The 24,364-nt window shown below is 49.8% G+C and overlaps 1 protein-coding gene across 1 annotated transcript in view; it reads right to left on the bottom strand.

Moving 5' to 3' along the window:
- Window positions 1–18,972: 18,972 nt before the first annotated feature.
- The window catches only part of B4GALT5 (beta-1,4-galactosyltransferase 5), a 38,900-nt gene continuing 33,508 nt past the window's right edge, over window positions 18,973–24,364 (bottom strand). Inside the window, exon 9 of the mRNA XM_061375617.1 lies at window positions 18,973–22,067. Within this exon, the coding sequence (XP_061231601.1) occupies window positions 21,920–22,067 (148 nt within the window). The 3' untranslated portion in view covers window positions 18,973–21,919. The remainder of the gene's footprint in view (window positions 22,068–24,364) is intronic.

Here is a 24,364-nt window from a genome sequence, read left to right as displayed (position 1 = left end):
TCACTCTTGTCCTTTGCCAGCTCCTCTTCTCATCGTGGTAAAAGAAAGCCTTTCCCAAACTACTTACATATAAGTCCATAACAGCTCATTGGTCCAGGAAGCGGGGCCTGACCTCTGCCATGCTCTCTGAGTCCTCAGAGAAGCACCAAAGGATCTGGGAAGGATGAGCTGCTGCACTGGATGTCTGCCCAAGTGGGAGATGGAGGAAGGAAGGGCAAAGAGATCTCAGCAGGAACCAGGTACCAGAGAGCAAATGTACTTTGGCAGAGGGCAAAGTCTCTGAAGACTCTTGGCTATGAAAAAGACTGGTAAGAACAGCCCTGTCTCGTGTCTGGGAGGATGGTATCCACTGTAAAGAGTTGTTTCCAGCTTACCTAAACTTTTCACATCCATTTTGAAGTCCCAGGAGTGCCCAAATTCCCCCCTGGACTTCTCTCCCTCCTGTCACCTCCCAGAGGGGCAGACCCAAGCTACACCACAGTTTGCCTGGCACCAGCCCTGCAAACAGCTCTTGGTGCGTAGCCAGCACCAAGAGTTGGGCTCCTTTTGTCTTTGGGAAGAGGGCAGGAAACACGCCAGTGCAAATTGGTTATCAGAGAAGCTTCTTGGTTCAGGTTCCCACAAAGCACATTCAGAGCCACCCCCCTGGCTCCAGCTTTCTGCCTTTCCCAGGATGTGCATTTCCTCCCGCACATCTATTAAATCTCCTCTCTGCTCTCACTGACCACAGGCACAGACCCCACGGCTCCTCTTCCCAAGGATGGCTCTACCAGATCCACCTTTCCTCTTATCTTGATGAGGATGAGTCTGGAAGACTGACTGAAAGCTGTGGAAACACCAGCCTATTCCCTAAGGTGACCAGGTGTGTGAGCCTATCTTGTTCACATTGGGTTTGAGACCAAATACAATTACTTTAGGGAAGAAAAATACACAAACCTTTCTCCTAGTTGAGGAATAAATGGTCTCCAATGGCCAGTTTGTCCTTGCCACCTACCTGCTAGGGAATTTGCAGAATGACCTGAGACATTAATTTGCTCCTACCTGTCAGTACCATAGGCCAAATCCTTGGGGCCCCTGGTTCACTGTCCTGCCCAGGAAGGACCCGTGGCAGCGGGACTCCATCAGCCTTTGCATCCCATAGAGGGACTTGGAGGATGTTCCATCCTTCTGGCTTATGCTGTTCAGGCAGGACTGGCATGGAGCAAAAACCAGCTGCTTGTAATACATTATCTAATGGTTAGCTTTAAGCACCGAGCTCTGTAAAGCAAATTGACTTGTTACACTATTCAGTACCTGCAGATTTATTAGCCCCAGAAGAGCTGAAGGCTCACAATAGTCACCTCGCCATCAGTCAGGAGGGAGGGCAGCAGAGCTAGAGGGGTTGGCCAGTCTTTGCAGAGGCAAGGATGTGACGTCTCTCTCACAGGGGTTACCAAGTGCCCATCCATCTGGGCTGCTTTCCGCTGATGAGCACTGGAAATGGTCCTGCAGCCATTTACATCATCTGGGGGCTGTGGCCCACCAACCCCATTGGGAGAGCGAGGGTGCAGGACCTAGATGCAGTATCATTCATGGAATTCATGGACAGGACTGATGCCCTCTCTAAGCTCCCACAGTGGCTGGGATCCCTCTGGCATCTGGGGGAAGGCAGCTTAGCTGGTGAAGCCCCAGGTCTGAAGAGAAGGTGCAAATAGGGATGTAACAGAAACTAGGTGAATGTTATTGACCCTACCATGTTTGCCATCAGACCTGTGCATTACAAAAAAGTCCCTCTGATTCAGAGGCGCAGGGTTTCATTCCTCTTCCTGGGTTGGAGGAAGCCTGACTGCTTTAACCAGCATTTGGAGAACAAGTCTGCTTGGAGAGAGTCGCAACAGGAGGGCATGAGTGCTGAGAAAGAGCAGTGGAGGGAACAACAAGTCCACCTTCTCCTGCTAGAGAATATGCTGGCTCGACTTTCAGAGAAGGCTTTTGGCAATGAGACTGCAAGCAGTATATCTGGTAATTGGGCCTCCTAAAGAGCTTCCCCGTTCCAGTCCCTGGCAGCATCTTCCCCATGTGGTTGAGGCAAACACAAGTGATGTTGCAAAGGAGCCTGGGCTCTGAAGGGCACTCCAAAATGTGGCTGCTTACAGCATCCACACAGCAGGGGAGGAGAAGACAGGTCACCTCCCTAAACAGCTTCCACCTGAGCTTAGGGATGGAGTTCCTTGATGTGGGGATGTCACAACAAGGTATCTGGGACCTGAACACATTCCCACTAGGATTCCCTCCTGCCCCACAGCCACCTGATTCCCATCCCTGGCCCATCTCTTGCCCAGGTCCTCTTTAACAAACACAGGCTGAGGATTTAACCTCAGAGGCAAAGCAAAAACTTAACTCGGCCAAACCACGACACAAAGGCAAACTTACTTTGGGGTCTAATGCTGGAAAAATGCCATCACTGGAATGTCCTGAAGCATGGCAAGTTTTCTCAGGGTAATGAGAGTAAGAACTGCTCTGTTCTTGCATATGCGGATCCATTTCAGACAGTTCCTGGGAGGAAAGTACTATAATATCCTCTTTCAGACTGAAGGAAATTGAGACTGCGAAGGATTAAAGTGACCTGCCAAAAACTGCATGGGGTGGGGGGTGAATGAGCAGCTAAAGGTACTTTAAAACTTAAGAGAGATCCCTTAATGAATCCTACCAAGATTGCTGTTTCTGTTACTGCAGCTAACGGGGAGCACGTTTGTCGGAGGCTCTCACCATCAGAGGCAGAAGCATTTACAAGAGCAGCACATCTCAGAATAAGGCTGATGGAAACACCCAACAGTTTAAGCCTTTTGGTGCTCATCTTCATGAGGAACTGGCAGAAAACAGGCAGGATTTGAAGGACATGCATGAACCTGGCAATTCCCTCATCTCAACTGCCCTAAGGCCTGAGTAATCACACCGTTCCTTCTCCCCTCCTTTGTGCCATTCAACAGCAGTAAAATCTGGAGCTGCTTTGGGGCCAGGAAACCTCACACCAATGGCTGCGAAGTGACAGAGGGGGGTCAAATCTAATTTCAAGCAACTACTCAATGTTATTTCTAGTACTAAGGGGATCTAGGTCCCCTAGGGGCAGGTCCTGGAGGGAAGGCTGGCCATCTTGTGCCATCAATGAGGGTGGCTTCTTGGAGGGGTGGGAGAGCTTTGGTTTCAGTGACATCCAGTCACAGCTGCAGGAATAGCCCAAATTGTCTCTGGAAAGGGCCACTTCCAGCCTTTCTTGGGTTATTTTGCATCTGTAACTTGTATCTAATGAAATGAATTCTAATTTGCAGGATTATGAAGATCATTTTAAAACAGCTTATCTAACACTCTGTTCTCCTTCCCTGTTTTCCCCCAGAGTGTCTGTGGGTGATGCAGAAGGCTGCAATAAGCCATTCTCATAGCCTGTCTCGGATAAAACTTCCTCACACAGGACAGCACTACTCCCCATGAATTTTAATAGGCTCTTCTAAACATACCCTTTTGCTGTACACATGAGTTCTGCAGGGGAATAATACCCAGCACCAGCTAACCAGAAAGAACAAACTGGATGTAATCCTGCAGATTGAAAACACTGCAATAAACTACTGAAAACACAGCTCTGCTTCCTCGATCTTGGAGTGGAGGATGATGAGAGCACAACAGGTATTGCTGCAGTGCTCAATGGAGGTTGGAGCCATCTTAAGATCATATTTATGGATGCTTGGATGGCTTCTCTTTGAGGGTGTCAGGGACATTTCTCCTTTGCCTTGGATTTGCAGCCTGAGACCTTCTCCTAAAGGTAGCTTTATGTGCTGCATCTTTCAGCTCATTGCTTACTTGTCATTTTGCTTTTCAAAGATGCATTTGGAAAAGGTGGGAGCAAACCAGGTTTGACAAGTGCTCAAACCAGCAATGAGCACTTGTCCAGCGAGCAGAGACCCCTGCTCAAGTCCTGCAGCACAAAGAGGCTCAAATCCACTCCCAACTCTAAGTTTAGGCACCAAAATTCCCCACAGCCTTGCAGTAAAACCTTTACCTCAATGTCTGACCCCATCATCCCTGCCCCGTTGAGACTCATTTTCCAGTGTGACTAAACAGCTAAAAAGGTCAATGGTTTAGAAATCTCTTTCATCTCTGAACTTCTTGTGCTGGAGTGCTCTAAAAAGCATTTAGCTGCCCAAACTCCTCATGATAGCCCAGAGTTAAAAATCCTGGTGAATGCTTTGTTTTCTGCACAACAGTTACAACACAGCTCTTGTGTAAAGCACCTGTGTGCGAAGGGCAGAGGATGTGGCAGGGAAGCCTTTGAAATTCCTGCCAGCTCCAGAGGGGGATTCAGCAGGAAGGTTCCCTGGGGAAGGCAGCAGTCACTGCCGCCTGGCTGTAAGCAGATGAAGAGATGTGGTCTGGCCCAGCTCCTGCAGCTCTGCAGGTAGTGAGAGCCTTTGGGGCAGCAGCCGTGGGTGCTCCCATCCACTTGCTCTTGAAGTCCCTGCTGGCTGGGAAGGGCAGGGGCCTGAAGGGAAGAGGAGAGGCCCCAGGTTACAAACCATCAGCATGACCCCCATCCTGGGAAGCATCTCCTGCTCCATGCATGGGCACGGCAGTCACAGCCGTGGGGCAGAAACACCCATCCCAGTGAACCACATCGTGGAGAGCTGGTTTAAGGGCAATGATGAAACATGAGAACTTGACATGGTCACAGCCTTCACTAACTGGGAACAAACTCCTGCCCCTATGTCCTCCCTGTCTTTCAGGCTGCAAGCTTCTGACCATCCCCATTCACATGGCCCCTGGCACAGTGAGGTTTCCCTCCCTGCTCCTGGCATTTACGTTTTCCCATTCCAGTAACCAAAGGAATAATGGCAAAGATTCCTTCGGATTATTGCATTAGAGATTTTTATTTTAAGAGAGTTGCCAGCTACCTACCTTCATCTATTTGCATACATTAAATATTAACAATCCAGCCAACATAATGCAAAATTTAAAAGGCCTTTAATTCAGGCAGTTATGCCCCAGTAAATCAGAAAACCCCAGCAAATTCCCAAGATCATCACTCACCAACATCCTTCAAGAGCAAGCAGCCATTTCAGTGGTCCACAGTTGTTCTCCAAAATCCTTTGACGGGCTTTCAAGTTCAAGCTTAGCCCTCATTTTCAACTTACCTCCTCACTCCTGATGGGGTGTGGAACAAGACAGAGTACCCAGCTGGAGCCCTGGGGAGCTGCTGGCCTTTGGGGCTGTGTGAGGATGTTAAGGGGTGATCCTCTCACACCTCTGCCTTGGGGATCAGCACAGCTGGAAGCACTGACATCCTCTGCCCTGGCACCTGGACTAAAAGCCCACCTTCCTTCTTCCCTTCAACCTCAACACAGATCCTCTGCTTGGAGGCCATTGCTTGCTTGCTGGAAGGAGCAGGGTGTTTCTCCACCCCTCACACACCACCTGTATCACCCTGCGTGCTGGGGAGCACAGGGCATGTGGAAATGTTCTCTCCAGGTTTCTTCACCCTGTCTCTGTTTTCTGGCGTGTTCACAGTGGTCAGCCCCAGTCTTGCACTGGAAAACCAGAGGTGAGCAAACCAAACCCATCCCAGCACTCACTTGTGCATCTCACAGATGGCTGCTCCTCAGACAGTCTCTTTCTCTTGCACATAAAAAGTGAAGGTGGTTCTTAATCAAAATCAATAGAGAAGGTTAATTAAATACCTCTGCTCAGCAATATATCAAAGCCTCCTCCTCAAGCCCAGTGCGTGTGGGGGTGATCTTTGCCTGCCTTGCCCAGTCAGATCCCTTTGATAGAGGAAGGGCTGTGCAGGGGGGGACTTAGGGAACCAAGCAGCAATTCGGCTTTTCTGATTACTAAGGGTAACACAAGTATCATTTCAATGGATCTTATGGTTCATAAAGCAGCTACAATTTATTCCTAGCCCAAAGCTATTTATCCTGCAGGGGAGTTTTTCTTCTTTCTGCAGAAAAAGACCTGGTAAAATATGAATTGACTTTTGGGGTGCCACATGGGACTGCACAAACCCTGGTCTTTGCTCTCCTGAGCCCTGCCTTCAAAGGAAAGGAGGAAGGGAGGTGGATGGTAGCAGTTCAGAGACCAATGTGGGCTGAGTGAATCCCAAGGGTTGGGGGCTGCAGGGAACACGCTGCCTCTGAGAGCAATTACCCAGGGTCCCAGCAGCTGCTTTTCCAGTTAAAACAGCTAACAGCCCCAAGGAACACTGCAGACGGGGGAATTCAAACATGCATTGTAAAAAGCACGATTTTCGAGCTCGCGTAGTTTTTTCAGTGTAATAAATGTATTTTATTCTGTAATAAAAACTAGATTTGCTTGAAGCATCTGTAACTATAACTTGAGGATAGCTCAGCTTTTCCAGCCCTGGGGGCTAGCAGCTCTCCTCCACCTCTTCTCTATGGATGCTGAGATGACATTAGCCACTGACAGGTCACTGTAGAAGGACCCATGAGTGTCAAACAGCGTGTCCTACTGCAGCCATACAAAGACTCAAAGTAATGTTGCACAGGTCATGGACCACTGAGCATGTGACATTAGAAACGCTGTCCCTTGGTTTTTCTTTCTTGCTTACCAAAGATCCTGGCTTTGTCTTGTACAGATGTGTGTGCAGAGAGGATGTGCACCGGCCATCCTGCTTTAAAGTCAGAATCAACAATGTGAACAACAGGTCTCAAAGGATCTTTTCTTAAAGCTTCCATCTTCATGGATTTTAATTTAGCAAACCAAGAAAGACCAGCTCAGTTTGCAAGAAACTGACTAAAACAAAAGTTTCCCTGTGGAAAAAGATTAATTAGGATAGAAACAAGGACAAACAAGCAGCAATGCCTTGGGAACCATCCCAGAAACTTCAGTGGTTTGTTTTACAAGTCTTTGCAGTGCAATCTGAGACCAAATCTCCCAACCATTTGCTTCATCAGGAGAAATGTGATGCTCCAGCCCTAATATGGGCTAAAGCACATTTTTTGGGGGGGTGACTTTGTAGATACAAGTAAATCTTTTGGCCTGCTCAGTTTCCAGGATTTAATGCAGTCTTTCCATACCCTGCAGAAGCACCCCCAAAATAGAGCAGGAGGCTGTCTCAGCAGTGAGCAGCCTGGAAAGCTGCAGCATGGGAGATGTACTTTCCAGCCAGTGCCTTGCAGGAGGGCACGTACAAACATCAGTAATTACAGGCAAAGCAAGCCGTAGTCCTTCCATGCCTTTGCGCTGGGTACCACCAGGCTTACCAAAGGCGCTGAAAAGTCCTGCTTTAGCTCTCAAGAAAAATAGGTCTCTCCAGGTACAGAATAAAGGGTCATAAAACCAGCTACTGCCTCCTCTTTCCTGCTTCAAACATAGCTGGTCTACTAGGGAAAGCTGCACGGGGCAGCAGCTCCCTGGTGCAATGAGAAGGCACCGCAGCAGCTCTGAGCCAAGCACGCTGCACAGGCTCCAGCCCTTGGGAAGCACCAATGCAAACACAGCTGAGACTTTTAAACACCCAACTGAGCATCTCCTGCCCAGCCGTGCTGTGTGAAGGTCTCCTGGACCAGCCCGTGCTCGGGCTGGGAGCCTGAACTCCAACAGGAATTTTTCCCAGCATCTAAATATTGCACTAATGCACTTTATACATACAATCAGGATGCTGAGTCACTCCAGAGCATCTTCCCTCCAGTTCTCACTTGCTATGCTGCCATCAAGGAACATCAGCTCTCTGTCCAGACCCTGGGGCTCTCTCTAGAAATAAAAGCACAGTGTTGTGCATACTTGAGCTCATGAGTCCATTAGCTATATTTATTTCCCATCTTCCCAAGGATTTGCAAGAAAATGGCTGAATGTGCAAACTTAATTGCAAGTTACATCCTATAGATTCTGACAGTTATGTTCTCCCTTGAAATATGCCTCCAGGATGCAGTTCTTTTCGAGTGTATCTAGTGTTTAGTTACTCAAAATGACTGCACAGCATGCTGGACCTCCCCCAAGAACCCCCAGACACTCAGCATCAAAGCTTCAGTCTCAGAGCTACAAAGCTGAGTGCAACGTTTTCTACCAGCTCTTCATTACAATGGACTAGTCAATACATTTCTTGGTTAAAAAGCAGCACAGTAACTATTATCAACAAGCATATGGAGAAGTGGAAGATGACCAGGGGATGGAAGGCAAGCTCTTGCTGGTTTACTCACTTTTCACTTTATATTGAACTCTGATGTCCTTTTCTGGCTGTGGCATCCCAAAACAGCATCTTTCCTTCTTAAACCCCATTATTTGTGATCTGATCTCTTTCAACTCCGATTCAGAAGAGGCCAACAGGAGGAAAATACATCTAAAATGGTAAAACAGTCAATTCAGAAGAGCCCACTTCTGCTGCTGCATTTGGAAGACACCTGTTTGACCTACCCAAGTTATTCCATGTTCAGCTACTTGTATCTCTGCCAAAATTAAACCTGTTGAGCTTGGAATTTTCCATATCATTTGTTGGTCTCTAGTAGGAATAAAATGCCATTTCAGGAAAATTAGCTATTTTCAATGACCAGATCAAGGAAAAATTACACATTAACAGGGACAAGATGGTTATTGGAAAAGAAATAAAAAAATAAGGGATTCATCTGACATTCTCAGGTTGCACCTCTCTGCAGATTAACAGGAGAAGAATTAGGATTTTATGGGAAAACACTAATTTTAGCATTTCATAGCAATCAGATGCTTGATTTTGCAATCCAAATATCCTTCGAACAAACTAAAGGAATGAAATTACACTTAACTCCACTTGTTACAGTGGAGTCAGGATCTTGGGAGCTCTCCCGCTATATTGCACCAGTAAATAATTCCTGCAGTTTGCGACTCTCTTGATCAAAAGTATAAAACCCAACACCTAATTAAAAAGATGAGTATGAATTTCTAAAGACATCCATACAGTTTGCTGAGGAATAAGCATAAATTTAACAGGTTGTTTCACTGCATGATCATACACTGGAGATACCAAAGGTATCCGGTGATTTTTCTATGTGATGGTCTTTCTCCAAGGCTAAGGGACTTCAGCTGGATTCATCAGCATCACCATCACTAGGAGCACACTGTGGAGGAGAGCCACACTTCAGACTTGCTGCATGCTTACTGCTTGATGCCACTGACTGCATGCTGCTGTCCAACACACTTGCTCCTGCTCCCCGTGGCATGCTGCAGCACTGAGGAACCCTCCTCCTGGAAATCTTTCTTGGTGTTGTCTGCATTGAGAAATCTGCTCTATTTAAGTTCCTTGGAAAAAAAATGCCACATCTCAGCTATTTGATCCATCTCTGGTGCAGCCAGCTTGATGCATGTCCCTTGGTTCTTTGGAGTCTCCTGACCTCATGAGAATGGAACAGTAGCAGGGGGTCACAGGGAGGAAGACCCCAGAGGCATCAGTTCTTTGGACAGCATTTGCAAAGGAAAAAGAAATAGGGTAGCTCACAGAACCAGGGCAGCCCCTTCACTGGAACTTTCCTTTGGCAAACAACAAGCCCCTGGACATAGTAAGCTTGATGTGATGCTCTGGGGTGGTTTGTCTCCATCCTTGCCCATCTCTACCTCTTGTACATCCCCAAAGCAGTGGTGGTCCTCTCCCAGCCTCCATGGCAAAGCTGCAGCAGGGAAGAAGCTGCTTCAGCAGTTAATGGTTCCCCATTCTTGCTAGAGGATTTTGTCTTTCAGTCCAACCTATCCAAGGATTTTCACTGAGCTAGACCAGCATTTGGAGCCCACACACCAAACCTCTGTATGGAGCAGGACCACCAGACCCAGTATTAGTGGGCGTCCTGACCTCACACACAACACCTACCGCACTTTGCGTTGCTGCAGAGCTGGATCCATTTCTGATGTTTCTGACCGTAGCAGCAAGAAGGAAGCAAAGCCCATTTGCTCCTGTATTATAGAAGGTAGGACAGAGGGGAGCTATGGGGTAAAACTGGTTCTATATTTAAGGCCTGCATTGGGTTGTTATGGCAACAGGAATTCCAGCCACCACCGCGGGCTCCTCCAAACGCCTCCCCGCTATCCTCTGCGGAGCCCAACTCTGCATCACTCAGCAGCCGCCTGCCTAACACTTGGGCTGAAGGGGAGGGGAAAGGAATGTGCAACTCATCTTGTCACAGAAAGCTCTTTCCTCCAGAAGTGAAAAGCAAATGAGAAGAAAAAGCTTAAATAAATATGCCTACAGATACAGGCACTGAAAGCCAAGTCTGGCAGCAGAAAGGCTCAGACCCTCTCAGCTGATGGGGCCCACAGGGGCTGGGAGCCACCAACACAACAAAACCCACTTGGTGTGTCCCCAGGGGGGACAACCACATGGCTCTTAATGAAGGTGAGGTGCACAGGGGGTTCATCCCAGAGGAATGGGAATGAACCCCTCCTTCCATACCTACTACTGGTCCTCACCAGGGCAGACCAGAGGCTCGCACATATGCTACCAGTAGTCTGTCTGTTGTGGTGCTGCTTCCCCAAGCTCAGTGTCTTTTGTGTGACTGTTGAAAGTCTGCATTTCATCCATGCAGCAATAGGAGTGACCAGAGATAAAGAAAACAGCCTCTAAGGAGAGATGGAGGGAAACAGGTCAGCTAACTTGTGAAAAGAGAAGGTGGAGCGGAGATGGGGGTAACAGTTTTCCATTCATAAAGATTCCTGTAGAAGAGAATGATGATTTGCTTTCCATATCTGCCGAGAACCAGACAAAATAAAAGGATGGAAGAATTAGGATGGCTGTTGGGAAAAACCTTCAAATAAGAAGCACAGTAAAGCCCTGGGGTAGATTGCCCAAGGAGACATCATTAAGACTTCCAAGAACAAGGTGCTTCATCATCTGTCAGGGATGGTCTAGACATATTGATCTTGGCCTGGTACATGAGGATGGATTAGGGTGCGTCTTCATGTCTCTTCCTGCCATACAGAGCTGTGATTTTTCTATGAGAACCTCATGAGTGCATTCACACTGTTCTTACACACACCGCAGCAACCGTTTACAGCCATCAGAGTCTTCACTGCAGTGACTGGAATTAGGTCTGGTATTTCAGAAGGCAGCTGAGGTTCCTATTGTCACCCCTGGCATCACCTCACTTTGCACACTCAGCAGTTTTCAACTTGCCTTTTCCTGGCCACAGCAGCCCGGATGCTGTGTCCCCAGCAGCAGCATTCACAGGTCTCTGCTTCATTTCCTCACAGCTGATGTCCTTAAATTAGCAAAACCTGTTATTAAGCTATCAATCACAACCTAGCACTTGGAAAGGGCTGTAATGCAATAACACCTTCCCTGCAGCCCATCAATTCCTGTTCTCCTAAGCTGCTTCTGTTGAACAGCCTTCTTTGTTCTGGAATTAACAGCAGCTCGTTGCATCCTACCAAGAGTCAACTCCCTTGCTTACTGCATTAAAGAAGTCAGGAGACTATGCACAACGTCCATGTGCACCTGAATGGCCTGCATTTACTCATGAGGTCTACAAACCTCTTGCACTGTTGTATAAACCTCTTTACCTTGCACGCCACACCAGCTCTATGCACAGTGGCAAAACCATGCACAACGTGCAATGGCTGCAGACCACGGACACAGGGCAGCACCTCTGCTCGAGGCACTCAGTCCCCTTAAACACAGTGTCCCAAGCTGTCCAAAAGTTTTCTTTTCTGCTAAATTCAGTTGTATGAATGTAAAGCTCGGATTTATTGGTAACCAAAGCATGCGGAAGAGGCGCACCAGCCCCTGGTTGCATCCATGTATCAGCTTTGCAGCTCCTCCTTGGCTTCTAGCTACTTTTTCTATTCACCTTGAACTGCTGCCACGGCTGCAGGATGCTTTAGGAGAAATAGGAGAGGCCAAAAACCACATTACCCTAAAAATAAACCCCCGAGAGGAGTCGGAGTTATTAAGATGGTAAGTAGATGAACTCACCAGCTCCGTTGGTGAGCCCCCAGAAAGCACAGAGAGCAAAACACAAATCAGTGTCAGCACCACTGTGGTGACAAATGCCACCATCCCAGATCACACACAGCACCAAGTACTACAGCTGGCTGCGAAACAGCCTCTTGACAGTGAAAACACAGTTACTGCAGTGTAAGAGAGAGGAAACACAGCCCATCAGCAGTGCAGCAAAGTATCAGATTGGCCAGAGTTGGGTATTTTTGTTCTTGTTGATAAATAAATGTGAAGAAATGTGATGATTAAGTGGAAGCAAAACAGCACTGTTATCAATACAGGGTGCCTATGCAGTACATTAAACCCAAGTAATTTAAAGAGCAGAGCATATCACATAAATAATTGATTCTCTTCTGGTAAGCACACTGCCACTTTAGCTGCCTAAGTCCTCAAGAAGGGGGCTGCTCTTTAATTAAAATGTAGGCATTTACAAAGGCACGTGGGCCTTTAATCATTCATATTTGGCTTGGCTGTGCACTAGAAAGAATCAAGCGGCTTTCATCTGTCTGTAGATTACACCCAGCAAACTGCCAGGGCTGTGAATGAGCCGAGGAAGTCTGTGTTGTGATGAGAGAGTGTTCTGGTCCCCTGTGCAGCACAAAGGCATCTGGGAAGATGCATTTGCTGAGGTCAAACCAAAACCAGAACAAAGGGCTGGAGAGCCAACGCGATGCAGAATCAATCTGCCTCAGTGCCTGTATTAAAGCGGGTGCTCCCTGGCAATTAGGGATATCATGAAGGCAGATAACCAGAGTGCAGATGATTTCAAAGGATTTAATTGCTTTCTTCCTAATGACACCGCAGGCAAGAGCCCTCTCCCTCTTTCTCAGTGGGAGCTTCTCAGCTGGTTTGTGGGGTCTCAGTCTGGCCTAGGGGATGGCAGTGCAGTGGGAAACTCAGCCCTGGTCCTCAAACTCAGCCTGTCCTCAAAACGGATTCCAGCCCAAAATAAAGCTCTACTGTGCACAGAGTAAAACAAATGCATTCAATGCTCATTATTTTGAAATCCCTGGGTTTGTACCTTAGGCTGCTGAGTCTTGAGAGCCCAGCACCAAGAAACCAGCATTTACCTGCACGGTCTGCTCTGAGGCATAGGTCCATGCACGGGTCCTGGACTGCTGTGCCCCAACCTTCAACAGCTTCAACAACAGCTCACAGTGGCCAATGACCAGTTCCCCAGGTTTTGTATGTACTGAGTGATCTAAGCCTGCCTCAAAGCACATCAATCGCAGTATTTCAAGGAAAATTAACAAAGGAATATTTAGGTTAAAACAGCCCAGTGACCATAACCCACTCTACTGAGAGCGTGCATCCCACAGGGAGGTGAAAGCAAAGGAAGGGTTTGCAGCTGAGGTTCTGTGCTGATGACCTGCGGCTGCTTAGGGAGAGGCTGCACCTGAACCTGGTGGCACTGAGCATCAAGAGAGTATTCTCCTTCACCTCTGCCCAGACAAGCACATCCACCTGCATGGACCAGAGCTGGGGCTCTGCCCTGCCTCTCCCCTCCTGCTCCCAGCTCCACTGCTGCTCTGGCTTTTCACAGGCAGAAGTTTCCAGAGATGCCCTTTGCTGATGGCAGCCTCCTTCTCCACTGCACAGCAGAAATTCAGGTATTCGGGTGCTAACATACAGCCTTGCTGCAGCAGAAATGCAGCCAGGAATGCAAAGTCTTCCTGCAGCCACTTTGCACCAGTTTTGCCCAGTTTATGTATCTGAAGCCAGGACACCAAGCCTGAACTGATGTGGGTATGCACACCACAGAAACACCCATCTCCTTTCCCAAATGCTTTCCCAGATTGTCCCAGCGTACATCCCAACATCCCATGCAGGCAGACAGCCAGACTGTCACAAGCACAGCTCACAGCCCACTCAGAGCTCATAAAGCCACAGAGGACTCAGCTCCCCCCGGTTTCCCTCTGATAGCCGAACAGTTTACCCAAACAGAGCACCAGAACATGGGGGACTTCAGCTCCTTTCTAGGCTTAGGCAAGTCTCTGCTGGGTGATTCCTGGAGGATGGATGCTGCACTCCCCTAAAAGACAGAGGAAGGAGCACCACAGAGGCAGGTGATTGAGAAAGACTGGTGCAATGAGCAGGATGGGGCGCACAGCTGAGCCCTGAAGGCTCAGAGAGCAGGGGTGTGTAGTGGTGCCCTACTACACCACCAGCCACAAGAGCACTTGGGCTTCTAAGCCCGTTCCTGTGAAGAAGTGGCTCCAGCTCCCTGTGTCCATCTTCTGGCGTGACAAAGAGCTTGCAGCTCTCAGGAGGCTGAGGGCGTTGGAGCTAGGCTTGTTTCTCTGATGTTCCTACGGAGTAATACCAAATCAGACTGCAGTTTATGCCAAAACAGGCAGGGAAGGAGGAAAGGGGGAGCTGGAAAACGTCCAAGCTTTAAAGCGTTTTATTCTAGCTTTGGCATTGTTTGAAAGAAGAAAAACGTTGTGTTGATAAATATTAATGGAGAAAAGGATTAAACAGAAGGGTAAAAGGAAGAGGAAACATCGTACCGGCGTTTGAGGACAAACATCTCTCTTCAACACACAACTTCCCCGGATCTTGGTCACAGGACAACAAAATCCTCCGCAGGCCCAGTTCTGCCCAGTGGAGGGGCAAGGAAAGGGAGATCCTTACCCGACATCACCGGGGGGACGCGGGTTTGGGGTGTCCCCAGCGCCGGTGCCGGCTCCCTCCTGCCGCAGCCCGCCGCCAGGTGGGGCCTTGGGACCGCGCTGCCGCCAGCACCGGGCCCGCAGCATCCCCGGGCCCCGCAGCATCCCCGCCCCGCACCGCGGCTCGGGCCCGCTCGCAGCTCGGAGGAGCTGAGCGCTCCCCAGACCAGCCGGCCCATTGCAGAGCATCTCCCGAGCCCCCCCCCCTCTGAGCAGCTCAGGGTCTCCCCCACGCCCGGTCCGCAGCCCCGATGCTCCCAGCCCCATCAGCATCCCAGCCAGGGACGAGGGGACCAGGTCAGGATCCTGTGTAGCTCTGCCTCACTACTCCTTCCCCTCTGGGTGGGACGGGACCTGCGGGCACAGCTCCTCATCAAGGTGGGATCGCTAATTGCTCTCCCCATCTGCACTGCTCAGCACCGATTCTGGGTTGCCCTGAAGCACTGGCTTATTTGCAGCCTGTTGAAATCAAAGCTGCAGCTGGGTGAAGGGGCTTGGGGGCTGCTCTCAGCCACCTCCCCGCAGGTCAGGTTAGGTCTGAGCTGTATCTCTGCAGCTTTTCCTTTTTACCCCATCCCTGGGGTTGTCCGGCTCGCAGAGGTTTGGCAGGAGGGCAGCAGATGCAGCCATCCTGTGTGCTCCATGGTGGGGTGCAGCCCCTTCTGCAGGGTGTGCGGTTGCTTTCATTGCTAACGACCACCTCAGGCAGGGAGGCAGAGAGCAGCTTGGTGGGGATTCACTCAGGCAAAAGCTGAGCTGTGTTCAGGTAACCCCCCTGCTCCCCTCGGGCAGAGCCCTCAGCTCCCCGTGTGCCCAGTGCTAGATGGAATCACTGCTCATTGAGCTGCTGTAAACCCTGGCTCCTTGACTCCCCTCTACATGGGCTCTAAACCCCAATAGAAATAAGCTCTGTTAAAGACAGGCAGCTCCATCCCCCTCTGCCCTCGGGCTGGCTGTGGGGTTATGGCATCTCCAGGCTGTTCAGTCACCTGTGACCAGTTTCCAGCAGCTCTGAATTATGAATGAATTTGCTTCGTCAAATGAAGGTCTCTGCTCAGGCTCAGGGATAAGGTCTCAGCCATGTGCTGGAGACAGTTACTGATAACAAAGCCTTCAGCACAGACATACCCAGTGATGGATCCTGAGCCATCACCCCTATAACATGATTAGCTGCCTAAATGCAATCAGAGGGGGAGTGGTGCTGGGATAGGAGTAGGGAAGCTGGATCTTGGCTGCCTGGGAGTGATTCCTGGGCAGCACAAGATTGGCTGCATCACCCCCAGCCTGCCTTGAGGGGAAATGCGGATTGCAGCATGGCCGAGATGTGGCTGCAGAGACTGCACCGAGGCCATGGGTTTACTGTGATGTGCTGCCTGTCTCTGACATCTCCCATAGCAGAGCAGGGGAGGGATGTCCCACTTCATCCCGAGGGGGAGTCACGGGGCACCACCACAGCTCACGTTGGTCCCGGAGCAAGACACTTATCACAAGGTTTTATGGCGGGGGAAGCATTCCTCTTCACTGGGAACCTGCCGCACCAGTGAGCTCCCAGCAGTGGAGTCGGTTGTGCAAGACAGTCCTGGACGTGCCCATGCGTTCATGGCCATTAGAAACTGCCCCTGTGGCTCCAGACAGCACTTACAAAGCTGATTTCCCAACTGGATGTCCAGGCATCCCACAGCTCTCCCGGGCTGACCAGCTCTGCCTGTTTGACTCAACCTCACACCCACTCACCCTTCATCCCCACCAGCGCTGGAGTGGGTGGCATCCGCTGTGTCAGTGAGGGTAAAGGACCAGCCCCAGCCCCCGTGGCTCACAGGGCAGTTGTTTGCTCTTGCTTCACCCAGGTGATTGTTATCGGTTTTTCCTCTTTTTGCTGTTCTCTTATCCAAGAGCAATTCGCAGGCACACACACTGCCGTCACCACTGATGCAGAGCCTGGGGGCCATGGCATGGACCAGCCCCTGTGGCACTGCTCATTGCTCCCCACACAACACAGCCTGCAGATCAACACTGCCCAGCCCTGGCCTGATGCCCTCCAGCAGCCAAGCTGCTGCACAGGAGCAGGGCTGGGGGCTCTCCTGCCCCCCAGGGAGCACAGGAAGGGGCTTCCATACCCCAAGGGATGCCCTAATCCCTGGAGGACCATCACCAAGGCTCCTTGCCTCAGTGGGTGCTGCTGGGGGCACAGCAGGGTGGCCGGTTGGCAAAGGGGACACGATGGATGGTGGGAGAGAAGATGCTAAGGGCAGGCAGCAGTGCAGCAGACATTGCCATGGGGCTGAGCTATTGCTACTGACCGTGGGAGAGGAGCAGGGCAGCTCTTGGCTGTGTACCTGGGAGAGTCCTTGAGAGGGAAGGCGTTCTTTGGGCAGTCCTCCCCAGCAGGGTTTACTGAGGGCAGCTGCCTGAAAGCCACAGTTAATCCTCCATGACCCTGCTCCTCCTGCCCTCTTCTCCCCTCACCTCTTGCCTAATAAGAGTCCTTAAATAACAGTCAATGTTGCCACACTGCTCACCTGTGGGAAGAACAAGCACCAGGGGCACCTTGCCCTTCCCATGGGAAATGTGCCTGGAGCAGCAAACCCCCAGGCTCAGGGGGCCATGCCCAGTGGGAGCAGCATCCTTCCCTCTGTGTGGGGAGAGAGGCCAACACAGGAGACACGGCACCTTGGCAGGAAGCTTGAGCACAGTGATTCATGGCCCTGGCTCCTACCCACCTGCTCCAGGGAGGAAATCACTAACCCTGAAAGGGAAGAAACTCATTTTCATAGCCCCATCTTTTGTTACAAGGGCGCAGCCACCCCTGCTCTGGTGCCTATAAAAAGCCACCTCCGGGAGGAAACATTTACACTACATGAATCCTTGGGGGTAAAAGGTCATTATGGCTTCTGTGATATTTATCTGATGTTCGGAAAAACCCTCATTTCTAGAGCAAGGTGCTCCGAAGGGGAAGGGATGGATGCAAAGCTTCATTAGCCTCTGCCGCTCCTCAGCTCACATGGGATGGGTGCCATAGAAACACACATGAACAGGACAGAAACTCCTGCCCAGCCTTTCCAGCAGCTCCTGGGCAGGGCACCCCCCCCAGGGCTGCTCCGGGTGGGTTAGGATGCTCACAGCCACAGGTACCCTGGAATGAGTGTGGTCCAGCTTCATCCCAGGCCATTGCAGGCAGGTTGATTGTGCCACATGGAGATGAAGGGGAGAAAGAAGTGGGAGGAAACACCCTGCTTTGGTGGCTCCTTTTTTTATGCACTGCATAAAATCTTGAGGATTTTGCAGTGCAAAGGCTGAGCTGTTTTCCAGCCTGAGCAGGGAGCCCTCTGCCCCACAGACATGGGGTGCTCAAGAGGAAAGCCTCAGCTCTACCATAGCTGGTGGCTGTGCCAGAGCTACAGTGCCATGCTAGGCCTTCACAGGGCTCCTCCTTTGGGCATCATCCTGGCCCAGCCCATGCAAAAAAGGGGCTTACTCCCAGCTCTTTCTTTCACAGCTGTCCCAGTGCGATGGTCCATGAACACCTGGGATGAGAGCTGGAAGCTTCCCTCACCCTTCCCAAGTTTTCCTGCACTGGGCAACCCCAAACTTCTGTGTGCACCGATCTCCTCCAGCCCCTTCAGGGGTGATGCAGGCAATGAAGCCCCACAGGTGGGGTGCGTCCATGGAGGAACACAGCCATGGGGATCTCCCCAGACTGGGGTCAGGGAATCCCAACAGCACCCAGCCAGGAACGAGATGGGAACCCATCACCCTCACTCCTGCAAGCACAGGGGGAAGCAAGGCCATTGTCCCCAGGGCAGTGGCAGTGGCTGGAAGGATGCTGCCACCCCACAGGCTCCAGCCAAGTGCCATGGGTGGGAGGAAGCTTCCCAGAAGACAGAGAGCTAAATAAAGGCAAGGCCTGGAACAACCCGGGCTGCCAGCTATTTATTCTAGCATGCCTGTATGCTGCCGGGCAGGAGAAAGATATTTTAGAGCTGCTACAAGGATGCTTGTCTGTGTGCCTGGGTTTATTGATCAAAATACCTCATCTCCAGCCCTCCCCATCAACATCATCGAGCCCTGCACCACCTTCAGCCAAATATCTTCCTAAACACACCTCCCTCAAAGCAGCCAGCCCCTCCATCACTGAAGCAGATGCTGGGAAAAGAGGCTTTAGCATACACTGGGTAATAAGAGCTTAGGAAGCAACCCCATCCTGCACTCAGTTTGCTTCTGGCCAGCCCTAATGAGACATTTCTAACCAGCTTTCAGCACCTGGGACTCACCTTTCTCCACTCAAACTCCAATAAGCACTTACCTCCTATGGCAAAAAAGCACACCCCCAACCCCCTACAAGAACAGCAACCACCGCACTCGTTGTTCTCGAGTATGTATTTTTTACTGAAAAAATCATTCATAAATTAACAAATACAAAAATGTACAAACACATGGGTAAATAAATGCAATGACACAAAGGACTGCTTTGCTGAGAAGTGTGTGTGTTTTCAAACACTAGTCTTCAGTGCAAAAACGTCCCCCTGGCACCTCTTACAAACAGAACGGTAAGCTCGAAAGCCATGACGATGGAAAAGCTACTTTAGAGTTTAAAGCCACTTCTGATGGTGAGTGACCCGAAGCGCGTGGCTGCTGCTCTGACGGTGCCTCCTTCAGGGAAGCAGAGCTTTACAGACAACTATTAACTGTCGAGAAATAGTTCTGCAAATAAACCCCACATGGCTCATTTGAGAGACAAAAGAAGAGAGAAATCAGCCTTGAACAGGACCTGCCCTGCAGCGGGGCTGAGCAACGGTGGGGACATGGAAGGGGCGAGTGAGTGGCCTTGTTGGATTTCAGCTGCCAGAGTATGTACAGGTTCTCCTTAATGTGAGAGTTTTCTACACCATAACAGCACATGCGCTCGACAGTATGTTTTTAACAGTTACATTTACTATACAGTATTTGACATAGCTGATAAGATTAACAGTGCACATTTTCAGATATTCCACGTTTTATAAAAGGGGGGGGGAATCCAACGTGATTAGAACAAAGGAACTATGAAGAGGGATGCTGCGGGGGGATGGACCCTTTCGTGCCAACCGTAGAGTGCATTTCTGAGCAGAGGTAACAGCTTTTTGTTCAACACAAGGTGCGATGGGTGTCAGGTACACATCGAGGGCTGAGGATCCTGACTAAGGTAGTTTAAACACCTACTCACACACACATGCATGATTCCTGGGGTAGTGAACTTGGACTGGTTGAAATACATTCCTTGTTTGAAGCACCATTAAACAAAGACAGATTTCTAGCAAGGTCTCAAGATGAAAGAAGAGAGGAGCAGAGCAACGCGGGTTCAGCATCTGAAAAGGGTCCACGTGAATTAGAGATCGAGATTCAGAAGCAAAAGTATTGCTATATGCGCCATAAAAAGCAAATCCTCACCTCTGCCTATAAATAACCAGGTTGAATCCCCTCGGGAAACGAGTTTAAAGCACATGTAAATTCAAAGACTTTAAAACCTAAGTTACAAACTTATCAGCACTTTCCAAGGGCAGGCTTGCTGTCCTCTCATACCGGCCGATAAGGATCTACACAAGAACTCACTCGTGTTTTCTAAACTAATGTTTTCTGGATACAGGTTAGGAATGCCCTGGGCAGTCACACCCACAACAGATGCGTATGGGGATCATACGTCCATGGAACTGAGAAAACAATGTAAACCATGAGCAGGAAACCGAAGGCAAACAACGCAATTAAAAGAAAGTTAAAGTACTTTGGAGGTTAAGTACTCACCACTGTTATGTATAAACACAAATTAAAAAGCAACCCCCAATGTATTTACTTTTAAGTCAGAGAGGTCCAGTAAAAGTGACTGTGTTGGTCTGTGTAAGGACTGGATTGAGTGTCAGTGGGGAGGAAAGCCTGGAGCCCAGCTACCCACAGCAGCACAGGGCAGGAGGGGATGGCAGATGGGAGAAGGCAGGGGGCGCTCCAGTTTGGATGGGTGTCAGACCAAGCTCTCTGGTTCCTGGTCCTCATGTTTCCACTAGCTTGATGCACATGTCCTTCATTTCTCTCGCTCCCACTAACCTGTGACAACCTGCCCCATGGGCTGCGCCTGTGCCAGCACTGCTGTGCCAGTGGTGATAACCAAGTGCACTGCCTGGCTCCGACAGCACCTCGGTGTGCTGCTGGACTTACACACTAAATACAGGCTAAAACGACTTCTAAAACTGTACCATTGTATTGTAGGAGCAATAGTAGGGTGCTGTTGGGCTGGGGAAGGCTCAGTGCCCCATCCCAAGAATGGCACATGGGCAGGAGCAGCCAGCACAGGGGCTGTGCTTCCTGTGGCAGCATGGATGTGAGCTCGAGTAGTCTGCCAAGCTCACATTCACCATCCATGGGGTAAAGAGCAACAGGCAAGAGATTTTATCCCATATGGCTTTTGGATTCATTTGCACATCATGTTGCAGAAGTGACAGAAAGGGGAGGTTTATCATAAATATTCCCATCTCCTCACTCTCCCTGGAAAAAGCCACCCCCGTGGTTTCTGGAATGAGCGATGACATGGCTGTGTTTCTCATCTGCTACACTGGAAAGTTTAGGGCCCTGTCCCACAAACATTGCTGCATATGCACAGATTTAGTCATGCAAGCAGCCTCACTGGCTTAAAAGGGAACACCTTGTACAAGTACAGTGATGCACACACAAGTGTTTGCAGAATTCAGGACTAAAATGAGTGACCGTATGTAAACCTCTAGCTTGGACTTGAGCCATAGGAGAAAAATTAAAAGGGGCAATTTACACAGCATATTTACACTTACACTTCTTTAAGAAGCGATTCTGTTGTATATACTTCAAGCAGGTCATTTAAAAAACCGCACAGACATAGAAGAATGATATCAGAAGTCATTTGATCTCCCACCGGGGCAGCTGCTGACTGAATGGCTCCTGACGTTCACTATGGAGAAGCTGGAGTCCCTCAGCTGAGCTGCTTCCCAGAGGAGAAAGCACATCCGAGGTGAGTCCCAGTGCCAGAGATTGCTGGAGGAGGAATGTGGAGGACACAAGAGCAGCAGGTCAAACCGTTGTCCTGAAACCCAGAAAGCAAGTGGAGGAAGAAAGAGACTGCTGAGCTTGCTGCATGAGTATCGGGCTGGATTGGTACAGCTAGGGCAATTTGTGCGTGCACTTTCAGCCTTGTTCTCCAAAATACTGTGATCCTTCATTAGGCAAAGTGTTGCTTGTCCTCGATAACCCTTGGAAAAGGAAGTCTAGCGTGGTGCTTTCGTGGTGAAGGGCAGAGCAAAGTTATTTTCTCCTCTTAATATTCGGTCACCAGAGCCAGCTCCGGTGTCAGGTTAACAGTGATGTTCTTATACAAGGCGTCATACGTGACGTTTGGAAAGTAGTTCAAGTTATTGAGGCCGTCCAGGGCTTGTCTTTCTTTCGACTTCCTCAGCAAGGCATACCTATGCAATGAGAACCAGAGCCCAGAGTCACTTCCACATATCCCACAGGCCTGCAAGGTCCTTCCAATGCTACTAAAACACCCCTTAACAGTCAGTCCCAACAGCAGCTACAAAACAAATTTCAGAGCCCTTAATAAAGATAAATGTCACATTTTCTACATGGAGTATCTATATTAAATATCCCAAAGTTTGGAAAAGTACAGTTCATCACCTGATGAAGAGCAAAATGCTCTGTCCTGCCAGCATCCAGCTGTAAAAACAACCTGTAACTCCAGCCCAAGCCCTGTGGGTCCCATTCCTAGGAGTGGGGTGAGCTCAGGGGGTCCTGTTGAACCCTCACCACAAAGCAGGTGAGGGGTGATGTGGACCTTTCCATTTTTTAGCAACTGGATCACAAACAAGAGCAAAACTCAATGGTTTTAGTCAGGTGATGGGGGACGAGGAAGTAAAACTAGAATAATGATGATTTGGGGAAGGAAACTGCAGCTGGTACACAAGAACAGCCTCAACCAAATTTAGGGGCAGCACGATGAGATGTAAGGGCTAAAGCGGGGGGGGAACAAACTAAAATAAGCACAAATATAGGCATCACCAGTGCAAGTGGGAACTGAGCTGAGACAGGGAAGGGATATGCCAGAAGGAAAAGGAAGATGCTGGGTGACAGCAAAGAGGGAAGTGCCAAAGCCAGTTTCAAAGAAGTCACAGCATCAGAACACAAGCAGGACACTTGGTGTCTTGATGGATGAACACTTTCCTCCTCCATGGATGAGTTTTGGGTCTCCCTGCTTGGGTGGGAGAAGCAGTAGACTTCCAGATGGCAGCAGTTAGCACTTGCCCATGGCTAAAGGCAGAGCAGAGGGGAGCAGAGATTTCAGGAGGCACAACTCAGAGGATTATCTATTGCCAAACCTTGCCTAGGCTGGGTGTCAGGCTCCAGACACAGCAGTGGAGGCAGAAGCACCCAGTGACACAGGTCAGCCTCACTGGGGAGAACCACTGCCTTGCCTATCTTCACTGCAGATCCCTCCCTCCTGCAGCACTGACCCACAAGTCCTGCTGACATAGGACTAGAGCTCCTGCCCAGGGTCAGGAGGAGACCAGGGAAGCATCAAGAACAAGTGCTCAATCCACTGCACTGTCAGCCTTCCACACCTCAAGGGTTTGACCACATATACAACTTTTTAAGCCAAAACCAACTTCTGTTTCAAGAGTGAAATGAGAGAAACATCTCCCATTCTGGCTGCACTCTGACAGAAATGAAAACTAGGGCTAAAGATGACATAACCTCAAATGGAAACTCCCTAAAATGAGTCTTCTGTAAGAAGAGACCAGCAGATAGCTCAAACGGTATCTGCAACATAAACCCTACCTGCTGTCTCTCCCACCAGCAGCAGCCAGGAGCCCCTTTGCAGAACAGAGCTTGCACTGTCCAATAGTTCATCACACCAGAGTCAATCCCTGCAGCTGATTGTGGAAAAGGTATTTCTCTGCTGCCAAGTTTTCAAGACTTGACACGCTTGTGAGGTGGGCTGATGCCAACCTCATGAAGTTTAACCATGCCAAGTGCAAGGTCCTACACCTGGGTCGGAGCAATCCCAGACACAGCTACAGGCTGGGCAGAGAAGAGATTCAGAGCAGCCCTGCGGAGAAGGACTTGGGGGTGCTGGTGAATGAGAAAATGAACATGAGCCAGCTTCAGTGTGCGCTCGCAGCCCAGAAAGCCAACGGTATCCTGGGCTGCATCAAAAGGAGCGTGACCAGCAGGTTCAGGGAGGTGATCCTGCCCCTCTACTCTGCTCTCATGAGACCTCACTTGGAGCATTGTGTGCAGTTCTGCTGTCCTCAACAGAAAAAGGACATGGAACTATTGGAACAAGTCCAGAGGAGGCCACGAGGATGATCAGGGGCTGGAGCACCTCCCATATGAAGACAGGCTGAGAAAGTTGGGGCTGTTCAGCCTGGAGAAGGCTGCGTGGAGACCTCATAGCAGCCTTCCAGTATCTGAAGGGGGCCTATAGGGATGCTTGGGAGGGACTCTTCATTAGGGACTGTAGTGACAGGACAAGGGGTAATGGGTTAAAACTTAAACAGGGGAAGTTTAGATTGGATATAAGGAAGAAATTCTCTCCTGTTAGGGTGGTGAGGCACTGGAATGGGTTGCCCAGGGAAGTTGTGAATGCTCCATCCCTGGCAGTGTTCAAGGCCAGGTTGGACAAGGCCTTGGGCAAGATGGTTTAGTGTGAGATGTCCCTGCCCATGGCAGGGGAGTTGGAACTGATGATCTTAAGGTCCTTTCC

Source organism: Neopsephotus bourkii, unplaced genomic scaffold (genome assembly GCF_033783945.1).
Source record: "Neopsephotus bourkii isolate Nb327-2 ecotype Australia unplaced genomic scaffold, CSIRO-AGI_Nbou_v1 NB_1663, whole genome shotgun sequence".
Classification (NCBI taxonomy): domain Eukaryota; kingdom Metazoa; phylum Chordata; class Aves; order Psittaciformes; family Psittacidae; genus Neopsephotus; species Neopsephotus bourkii.
The sequence above is the reverse complement of the archived record's forward strand: the minus strand, read 5'-3'. Positions and strand labels throughout refer to the sequence as shown.